At 37.4% G+C, this 11,415-nt stretch overlaps 1 protein-coding gene across 1 annotated transcript in view; it reads right to left on the bottom strand.

The window, feature by feature from the left end:
• Window positions 1-547: 547 nt before the first annotated feature.
• The window catches only part of TTC13 (tetratricopeptide repeat domain 13), a 39,729-nt gene continuing 28,861 nt past the window's right edge, over window positions 548-11,415 (bottom strand). Inside the window, exons 18-23 of the mRNA XM_058801780.1 lie at window positions 9,433-9,539; window positions 7,968-8,103; window positions 7,210-7,289; window positions 6,014-6,092; window positions 4,422-4,501; window positions 548-1,258 (exon numbers count right to left, since the gene is read on the bottom strand). Coding sequence (XP_058657763.1) covers window positions 1,135-1,258; window positions 4,422-4,501; window positions 6,014-6,092; window positions 7,210-7,289; window positions 7,968-8,103; window positions 9,433-9,539 — 606 coding nt within the window. The 3' untranslated portion in view covers window positions 548-1,134. The remainder of the gene's footprint in view (window positions 1,259-4,421; window positions 4,502-6,013; window positions 6,093-7,209; window positions 7,290-7,967; window positions 8,104-9,432; window positions 9,540-11,415) is intronic.

Raw genomic sequence — 11,415 nt, 5'->3', positions numbered from 1 at the left:
TTCTCAATGAATAATACAGGGCATAACAAAACTTAGAAGAGGCTTAGAAGATCATATTAGAACACAATCAAGGTAAAAAGTTAGGCATGTTTTTCCAGGAAAATAATAATTCCTTTCCTCCTTAATGAAGTGTAGTAGAGGCTTCTTAAACTTCTAGACTTTTAAACAGAGGAAGCAAACAGAGCTTATTGCTAGTGAGATAGAAGAAGGTACTTAGGAACAGAATGTTGGGAATACCTGTGTCACAAATGGACAGCATCCCAATTCCTTTAATGAAAACTTACACACCTTCTTTATCCTTACTTGCAAAAAAATACCTACTTTTGCCCTTTACAGAAATTCTGATCAATAAAGTTTAGAATTCACATTCATTAGTACTAAACAGACAGGTGGTCAAATTTACCTTTATTAAGGTTTGGTTAAGGAAACCTGCCTTTCCAGAAAGCTGCCAAGTCTGTCCAACAAAAAACAACTCAAGGAACATTAGCTAGCGCTCCCAATATACTTCAATCCTGTCAATCTGTTAATAACTTTTGCCAACCATCACCAATGGGTACTTGGAAAGGGAGGTTGTTGTGTTTCTGACATTTGCTCACCAAGAGCGTAACTCCAAATAAGTAATTGGTTTGGTTTTGTTTCCTAATGATGCATCCCTGAACCTCATTCTTTTAAGCTGACATCTGTTCCTTCACTGGGCTGCACTACATGAAATGCCTGTGTATTCTCCAGTTACACATGGGAGAGCTCTAAGTTTTCTGTGCAGAGGTTTGGAAAAAAACAATGAGAAGTAGTATAGCATTATTTCCAATGAAGATCACTTTCCTTTTTTTATTAAATAAATTTTCACCTGCAGTCTGTTCAGTTTGTAACTGATCAAGTTTCTTACTGCTCTTCAGTTTGGCCCCTGAATAACTATTTCTGTTAGAGTGTGTCTTAATATGAAAAAGTAGTTGCTCTACTTCTTTTTTCCTCTTTAATATTACTGGTCACAGGAAGATTTCTTTTACTGGTGATAAACAGTCAATTAAGTTTGTTCTATTAAAAAAACCAAAATAAAATCAAACCATTTTGATCATAATTTGTCATTCAAAATAATTTACAAAGCAGTACCTCTTGGCCTTTTATTTGTATAAATTATACAACAACTATAGTTTTTTTTAGACAATGAGATGAGTCTGTATTTAGTACTTCAATCATTGTTCTCAGAGTTGGAAAAGTCTCTGATACCGATGGCAGGCTCTTGTAAGAAGGTGAAATACTGAAAGAGAAAAAAAAAAGTTATTTTTTAATGAGTTTTATAATTTACCTGCAAGTTAACACATTAACTTAGTTAACTAAGACTTTTTTCTTATCACCTTCTCCAACAAATTTGGGACCTGTGTCAAGAATTAACTCCGTGCAGGCTTGGAGCAGAGTGGCTGAAAGCTGTTGGCAGAGAAGGACCTGTGGGTGCTGGCTGGCAGCAGCTGAACATGAGCCAGCAGTGGGGCCAGTGGCATCCTGGCCTCTGTCAGCAATGGCGTGGCCAGCAGGAGCAGGGCATTGAGGGTCCCCCTGTACTCAGCACTGGTGAGGCCATACCTCAAGTCCTGTGCTCAGTTTTGGACCCCTCACTGCAAAAAGGGCACTGAGGTGCTGGAGTGAGTCCAGAGAAGGGCTGGAGCTGGTGAAGGGCCTGCAGCACAAGTCTAAGGAGAAGCAGCTGAAGGAGCTGGGGTTGTTTAGCCTGAAGAAAAGGAGGCTCAGGGATGACCTTATTACTCTCTACAACCATTCACCAAGGAGGGTGTAGCCACATGGGGTTGGTCTCTTCTCTTAGGTTAACAAGGGACAAGACCAGAGGAAATTAGCTCAAGTTGTGCCAGGGAAGGTTTAGATTGGATATTAGGAAATACTTCTTCATGGGAAGGATGAAGACATTGGAATAAGCTACCCAGGGAAATGGTGCAACCACCATTCCTGGAAGTCATCAAAAGTGTGTGGATGCAGCACTTGGGGACACAGTTTAGTGGTGAACACAGTGCTGCATGAGCAGTTGGACTCAATGATCTTAAAGTTGTTTCCCAACCTTAATGATTCAATGATTCTCAGAATCTGCTGTTCACAAACAGCTCATGCTTTTCATGACTACTCCATCACCATACAGAATGAAAACAATGTCTACATAGAAGAGCTTTCCAAAGCAGCAGAATTTAAAGAAAAAATGTATTGCTTTAAGTCTTCCAGCCTTATTTACCACATCCACTATTATTTGTCTACCACAGACAAATAAGCCACTCAGGCTAATTACCTTCATATTACTACATCAAGTCCTTTGGGCTGTAGTTCTTCAGATTTCTTTTTTCTTTTTCCTCAAAGGCAACTTTAGCATTTTCTCCACTCTGGCACATTTCCTCACCTATTATATATACATCTCTAATTTGACCCAGCAATTTCCTAGGTTCTACTGTACTACAAAATGGTATTGGTTAAAAATAAATTGTTTTGGCAAGGTTATTTTTAACACAAATGACTTCCCTGATCTGGTTTGACATGGATTCCCATAAGTTTCAACAGTACAGCTAAGGGAGTCAGAACCACATGGGTAGCACCAAAATGTCTTAAGCTGACTTTACTCCCAAGAAGGAAGATATGTCTTTAGAAAAAACCAAACAAAACCCACAAAACGAAAACCAGCATGAACAGAGGATTAATAAAGAAGAGTATATAACTGAGAGAATTACAGAAAAAAATTGTGGGAACCATAAATAATTTCATATTTCCAAGACAAGTATGTCTCAATATTTGTGCAGACTACTTCTAATAAAATCCACAACTTGCTACACCTGTAGTTTAGAAATGTCCCTCCTTAATGAATACTGAATTTTACTCATTCACAAGTAGATTTTTAGCCTGAGTTTGACAAAGATGTCCTTGAATCTTATTAGCCTTCTTCCTTTAGGAAGGGATTTTCTAGTGAAAAAGGACAGTCTAGTGAAATTTACCAGGCTCAGGACCCCTGATAATAAAGTTAAGTAACACACATCAGTGTGAGATGTTTGGCACTAAGAGCAGCTGCAGAGTTCTACAGACTCTAGGATGTTGGACCAGACCTCAGGAGGTATGGGATCTAAGATCCTGTTCAAAGCAAGGTAAACCGAGAAGTCAAATCAAGGTGTCAGGGCTTTATCCTGCCAAGTCTAGAAAATCTCCAAGGGTGGAGACTGCACAGCCTCTTTGGGCAGTCTGCTGATGAAAAGATTAGGCCAAGTCTAAATGTTGTTTCAGCTCATGCACATGGCTTTTTGTCTTCTCACCAAACACTCATAGGTCGTGCAGAGCTGCTCTTAGATCAAAGCCTGATCTCCATGAGGCTGAACAAGCCCAGCTCTCTCCTGTTAAGACATGTGCTCCAGACCATTGGCCATAGTGGTGGCTCTACACCGAATTTGTTCTGGTTTATTATGGTCTCTACTGCAGCTGAATGCAGTATTTTAGGTGTGGTCCAAAGTGCTGAGTACCCCCTAAATTTGGTTATCCAAACATCATCTTAATCCATCTAGTTGTCCTTTTGTCCAGACTATAATGTGCTATCTTGATATGAGAGTACTGTGGGACCCTTGCTGAAGTAAATATAAACAAACAATGTTGATTGTTCCCATCATCCCCAAAAGTCAGTTTTTACCACAGAGAACCATCATTGGGTCACAGAATGTTTGGTAAGCCCACATGGATTGTTTTCTGCGACTTTTTCCTCCATATCAACTGAAATGCTTTCCTAGAGGACTCACTTCATGGCTTCCCCAGGGATCAAAATGAGGCTGACCAGCCTACAGTTTCTCTGGGTTTCCTTTTGGCTTTCTTGAAGAGGAACTCAAGATTTCCTTGCCTGCAGTAACCAAGAATGTCCCCTGATGTGCACCATGTTTCCAAGATTATAGATGGCCCTGTAAGGACCTTGGCCAATTCTCTCAGAACCCTTAAAGTGTCTTGACCCTTGTCGGTTTCTCGGCTGTTTAGGTGGCCTGGAGAGGCCCAGGGATGGCCTTGAAGAGCCGACGCTTCAAAGGATGAGAAGAGACTTAACTAACTAATAACTAACTAACTAACTAAGAGACTAATTAACTCAGGCTAATCCATAATATAAAAAGACAAATATAACCCACTGGATAAAATGAAGAAAACATTAACCCAAACAACTTCCTCAGAGAGTTTACTCACATAACTGGATGTCTAGACTATTAACTACTCTGTTAGACTAGAAATACATTAATGTGTCTGTAAATGCAAATCTCATCAATTCCTAAACAGTGTTAAAATATACACTGAATCCTTTACTAAACTCATAATTTCTAAGTAACATTTCTTAGTATAGGTTTGAATTTTACATATAGTCTTTCATATTTTATTTCCCCAGTCCCCATCTGAACAAAAGGATTTACCTTTTTAGATTCATCCAGCTCCTTGCTATTTTGGTAAACGCTTCAGACCCTGGTGCTGTCATGGCTTCAAAATCAACCAGCTGAAAATTCAAGAAAACAAAAGAAATATTAAGAAATTACAGAATTTTTAAGTTCTCTAACTTCAGGAAGGGCTTTGAGGGCTTTGCTACCTATATTCTTGGTAAGACAGGAGTAAGTTTACAAACCAGTCTGTGCCCTCACTACTTTGTCTCTCACCATCTGTTTGAAACATTCAAGCCAGACACTAAAATCCTCTGTGGGTTTGCACAGCCCAAAACAACCAATACTGGGAGCTACACTGGCCATGGCTACTGAACGACTTGCCAGGCAACAACAGGACTCTTGGCTACTGTGCACCTTTGACTTCAGACAAATGAACTTTCAGCCTGAAAATCCACATTGTCATACCTCTGGGACCAGATTAGCCCTTCTAACAACTCAGGCAAAAAAACAAACTTCAGTTTCATTCCACAATTTCTTCCATGTCATGAAAGGTTTTCTAAAAAACAAGTTTATTTGTATTCAGGCACACTGTTTGAGGAAAAACCCTCAAATGTAAAGATGTCTCCAGTGATCCTGTAAGTCAGAAATCCTGCTTAGTAGTAATCCTGAAACTCAGTTTGCCTGCATAAAAATCAGTCAGCAAAATACTACTCTATCAAGTTCTAACAAAATACTTAAAAACCCCACAGAAGTGTTCTACCTTCATTTGAACTCCCACAGAATGGGGAAGACACCAGCTTAATGATGTACTGAAAAGAAGTTTTTTTGCTGCTAAGCAAATGCTGTTTGCTCTTAAAAGTTCACTGCACTCAAAGGAGTACATTGTTTTCAAGGCTTTCTAGAACAAAAGAGAAAATCACCCTTTCTTCAGTTATCCATGCAGGGTATTTTCTTCAACAACTTAGATTCTTATTGGAATTTTACTGATTCTTTTGATAATATATTAAAGAGACAGAGGTGTTCTCACTCCTGTCATGCTGAAAAGGGAATACAGCTAACAACCTCAAAGTGCTGAAAAAAAGGAAATCCTTTATTAAACAAGGTGGCATAATACTCAAATGGAGTCACTTAAAAACCAGGACTTAGTTTGACTTCACCAGAATACAGAGGGGAAGGAGAAATCAAGAGAAGTTGCAAATCCACTTCTACTAACCAAGCCCTAAAGCTCTACAATACATAGGAGTACAGGCAGAAAATTACTGCTGTGCATCAGAAGAATCACTAATTCTGCCCCAGTATTCTCAGAACCCTTAAAGCAAGCTGAAAAGAGCAGCTCAGCACACTGGAAATGCTTCAGTAACAGATTTGTAATTCCTTTTGGACCAAACTGCTACAATTTGATTAATCCACATTACTGCACATGCCATCTCCAAATTCACCAGCTGTCAGAACAGCAATGGAATTTTCAATACTCTCTCAGGCTGCAAGACATCATGGCATGCACATGACCCATCTCCAGCAAATAAGCATACAACTTCTGTTCATTCTTCCAGCTCTTTCCCCACATTTACAAGTATTATCTCCTCCATCAAGACTGAGCTAATGCACTTTGATATTTTGATACTTGCCTTTCCTTTAGGGATTTTTCCTGATACTTCTTTTCCACTTGCCATTAGTGCTCCCATGATCACTGAATAGGCTATCACACTAAAAAAAATAAAATTAAAAGCAACAAATGGAGTAAAGTCTTTCCATAATGCTATTTTAGACTACAAAAGAAATGGAGCATAGTATTGTTTCATAGAAGGCTAGTAAAGATTACTGTGCCAGTTATTTGAGAAGGAAAAAGCAAGCACAAAACACTTAAAAAGTGAAATCCTTGTAATTATCCAACATCACTAGAATGAAAGTTAGGAACCTATGGAGTTTTACTACTGTTTCTACATTAGTCAGAACCATATTTTTAGACTTTGGAGCTCTTAAGACTCTACAGGGCTAAAAACAAAGCAGACTCCTGTTCCCAAGATCAGCTGTAGCCCAGAAGAGTTTATTAACTCTACTCCAATAGAGCTAGAGGCACTGTAAAGCTATTCAGTTATTTCATTTTTAACAATTTTTTGAACTGTGAATCTCAGACAGAATGTCCCCTAATTTTTACAATCAATAAGATAAATGCAAAATCTGATTAAAAATCCCAAAATCTCAGGTTTTTTCTTCATACTGAACTGTATCTAGAAGTAAGATTAAAGATGTTAAGTGCTTTGTAGAACAGAGATTCAGAATAGTCTTACATGTAAGCAGGTTTGCATTAAACTAGAATTCCAGTTGAAGAGTTCTGTGATATATGCAACTTTATCCTACAGTTTCATCTGGTGACGTTAACAGCTGCAACAATTTACTAAAATAATATTTTAGTGTATATTTCATTGAAGTAAGTTATGCCAAAGTATATCTCATTTTAAGTACACATTTTAGAAAAACTTCCTAAGTGAAATTACAGTGGTGTAACACAATATGGATTAGAAAACCAAGCATTAAAATTTAAAAATAACAATTCTCAATGTGTGAGCTGAGACTACTCATAATTTTAAACATACATGCAGCTACGAATAGTTACCATTAGCAATTACAAACTAGCATTTTAAACAGTACCAAGTCAGTTCCCATTGTCACAGCAGCACAAAAGGAAAAGCTGTGCAGGGCACACAGCTCTATTAAAAATAATATTAATATTAAAATTTAAAAATACATTAAGATACTGCAAGGCATGGACATTGTACAGCAGGCAACAAAGGTAACAGAGGTGATGAATACCAACACTAACCTAGATCCTCTTGAAAGTGGCATTAAATTATAGAAGTAATAAACTAGTGACAGGATCAAGTTGCAAACAGCATCTACTTCCTAAGAGAAGAAAAAAGCGTGAATTAAAGATAATTTAATAGCTGGGTAATACCTTACAAAGGTATACATTGCAAAGTCATACATTACCACAAGTATTTTTAAGAACCATTTTAAGAACCATTTTCCAATGTGAAAATGTCAAATAATGAAACTGAAGTCTGATTAACAGAAGTTTGAACAAACTACCTTGTTGTATCTCTAACATTTAGGTGAAACACAGTTCATCTATACACATATTAAAGGATGAAAAAGAAAAAGCTCAAATGTAGTCAGACTGTCCTAGCAAATCAAATCAACACAAACCCAATTCTAGAGCTTCTCTCAAATTTGTGTTAGTCATCTTATATGTAACCACTGTGAGCCAACCCTAAACAGCACTTACAGGGATGATGGCAAAGGTGAACACAGGCCCACGAGAAAAATAAGAAACAACCAGAACACACTGCAATACTGAGACCTTGCCTGGACACTCTCTAGTACTGCAGGCAAAGCCCAGAAAATTTTAAAACGACAGACAGAATGATAGCAACTTCTTATGGTACTTGTCATAACTGGGTTTAAGTAACTTTATTACCTATGAACTCTGTCAAAAACTGTTACAACTGGGACTATTAAACAGAGAGTATAAAAACATAAAAGGCTTTTTTAAGGAATTAATAATTGCTTGAACAGCCTTACCCCCAGCTCTGCAGACAGAATTAGAATTTTTCCTTTAGCTGTTAGATCCTTATATAGTGCATCTATTTCTGCATGATACAGCTGTGTTCTCTCTTCTGTTGTCTGAGTTTCTACTGAAAATAGTATGTTCCCCACTCTGTTAAGCAAATGAAAAAGAAAAGGAGGTAAGACATTTTTTGAACAGAACTTGATGCACATGCAGGGTAAATTACAAATCTACTACAGTTACACATCACCTTTTCCCCATCATCTTCCTTAAGCATGTGCATTACTTCCCATTCAATTAAAAATCCCCAAAAATCACTGAATTAAAAATGCTACATCAATCCTAAGTTTTAAAGAATGCATAAAGACTGCCACCTAATCACAGATGAAGTATTTACATTGAAGAACATCTGACAAGCATTAGTGTTCCACTTAAATTGTGGGTAAAAAAAAAAAAAAAATGAAATTTTAAAATATCTTCACGGAGTTTGGATTTTTGTATAGAATGCTGAATGTAGTTTTCTTCATTTCTAAGAGGATTGTTTTGGTATAAGGCAGTTACCAACTATGGATCAAAACAGACTGAATGACACTGAACAAAGTTTGTCTGGAACAAAGGCTATTTACTGACACCAAAAAGTTTCCCTCAAAATAGTGAGACCATATATTCAATGCCCTTTCATCATACATAAGCCTGTGATTTAGAATGTAAAATAAAAAAACAAGAGATACATTAATATTTAGTAGGGAAGTTTGGATTCCATGCCACTCATTGAAAGCACACAAATTCTGGGAAAAATCCCAATGCATAAAATTTTAACTTTTTTAAATTAAAGTTTTAATTTAATAGTTTGACAGTGTTTCTGAGCTTCAATTTGCTCACTTTCAGAAAGACAAGGAATCAGAATCAATAAAGTGAGACATTTACTATCTCATCCAGAGAGTGACCCAAAGCCTCCTGTTGTATTGTCAGACATTCAGGTACTACTTAAATTTTCACTTGCAGATAGAAGGTCTGCAAGCATCTCAAACATAAAAAAAAGTCAAAATCTCAAATAGAAGACCGTGTCTTCTATTCTTAGATCACAGAAATTTCCCTTCCATTCAGGACTCCTCAGTAAACACAAAAGACAAGGTCTCACAAGAAGAAATGCATTTTGATATGTATAAAGACTGAGGTAGTTGATATTTTCTCCTTTAGGCATTTTATAGTCTAAGCTGAAAAACAAGGTCTCTTATCACTTCTGTGCTCTATGTTTGAGAATCCACTCAGTTCCACCAGTGTTATCCAAATTCCCTTTTTGTTGAAAACACAGCAGGAATCAAGCCCTCAAATGAATAAACTTTAGTTATTTACAAAAATGCCACTAGTGAAAAACAAAACCCACTTTATGTGAACAGAAATGGCATTTCAGACAATTAATTGCTAATAGTTCATCACTGCTTAATGTACCCTAACCCTTGAAAACAGTGAACATACTTATCTCCCGTTATTGTAATTGTGAATCCATCATATTCTTTCCCTTGATCCTTCAGGCTGGGGACTTTTGTGTTCACAGTGAACCCATCTCTGGTTTTACTGTTAAAACTGCTTTCAAAAGAAAAAAAAGTAATATTAGAGGTAGCAGAGGCTGCCTACCTATTGCTTTGAAGCACATAAAAACATGGAGTAGAAATGAATGTGGACAACTTACAGAACAGAACAAAGTTACTGTCAGTGACATTATTTCATTCATCCTTTATTTCCTTCTGAATGGAAACCATAAATTCTGAATGAGACACAGCGGCATTTAACTTCATAACTAAATAGTGAATAAAATGTGCTGTTTATGAAAAGCCACTGTACAAAGCAGTTCAAGTTGTACAGATTTGTCCCCAAGTTGCATGCTGATGGTGACCTTTTGGTGCAACCATGTAAATGGAAAAGCAGGAATTTGAGACCCCATTTTATGTTTACACTAAGAAGTGGTTGCATTAGTCCAAGTGTGAATTCCAGAATAAAACTCAAAGCAACAGTTTCTTAATTGTGATCCAGTTTCAAGTGATGTTTATTCTCATCAGAAGGAAAATATCTCTATGTTTAAGAACTTTACAAAGCTACATTGTGTAAGAGTAACACTGTAGCCATAGAGTTGTATAAAACCAGGCAGAACTGCATTTAAGTAAAGCCAAAATCCCAGCTTTCCACATAGAGCATTTGCCAGCTACCCAAATAACCAAATTACATCACTATCAGAAAGACATTCATTTTATACAGGCACTAATGAAACTAGTATGCACTAGTGTTTACTCATGCAGCCATTTATATTAACCCAAACCTGTGTTCCAGGGTGTTTTGTTTCAAGAGAATCTGCATTTATTTTAAAGGAACAAAAAGTCTCTAATGAGACAGCATTCCACTTTGATACAGTCTGGAATGGGATGCAGGAGACTCAAACCAGACCAAAATGTACAGGTATGGAAACCTCTGCCAGCTGAGACATTTACTTTGAAATAATTATACAGTCCACAGTGTTTATATATTTTCATCACTTTCTTGGAGTAACCTGTATTTTTAAAATCCACTGGTAGCATTTTTTCTAGCCTACAATTCAAAAGTAACAAGATTAGATGCCCTACAGGGTCCTACTTGCACATGTGAGTGTCAGGAGGGAACACTTAGCTGCCCACCCCAGCATCTACTACCTCTTCAGGGAAAGCTTTTGTTAAGGTTCAGTTTGTATCCACTTGGCTTCATGTTTCAAAGCCAAGAACAAGACAGTAATATAAAAAGGGGCTCTGAAATTGGGGTGTCTTCAAAGAACATATATTCACAACACATTTTAAAACCCAGAGAAAAATGTAATGCTTAAGCCACGTAGCTCCTGCAAAGATAATTGCAGTGCATGAGTGAGCACTAGTATCAAGAACTCATCCAAACCCAGACAGTCTGTCAGGAGTAGCAGCAAGGCAGCTTCAGAGACTTCTGCTCTATGGCAACCCAGCTGCTTTGCTTAGATACAAAATTCCAGTGTGGACACACAAGATAAGAAAGAATTTGTCTCTATTTAGCATAATGGTTTCTTCCCAAATTTTATTCTGCTCTGATTAAAATCCTGTACAATCCTTTAAAAAGACATACTTTGTAATTTTGTTTCCCCAACCCCAAATACTTACACACTCCTCACCCCCAGATTAATTTGGAGGGGGGGGGGGGGGGGGGGGGAAGGGGGAACAACTTTTACTTAAATCCAGCTCAAGACTTACTACTCAAGTTAAGATAGGAGTATAAATCATTTTGCAGGTCATATATCCAAAGTCTTTCTACAAATACCACCAGCAGGAGGAGTAAAACCTGCAGGTTTCCCACTCCCTTTTTTGGCAAGTCTTCCAAAGCTCAAAAATATTATCCAGGATTTCATTTTAGCTGTCAGTCGCAAAGAACAACTACTCCCCCACTTCCCCATGCCAACTCCACCACATA

This window comes from Ammospiza caudacuta, chromosome 3 (assembly GCF_027887145.1).
Source record: "Ammospiza caudacuta isolate bAmmCau1 chromosome 3, bAmmCau1.pri, whole genome shotgun sequence".
NCBI lineage: Eukaryota > Metazoa > Chordata > Aves > Passeriformes > Passerellidae > Ammospiza > Ammospiza caudacuta.
The sequence above is the reverse complement of the archived record's forward strand: the minus strand, read 5'-3'. Positions and strand labels throughout refer to the sequence as shown.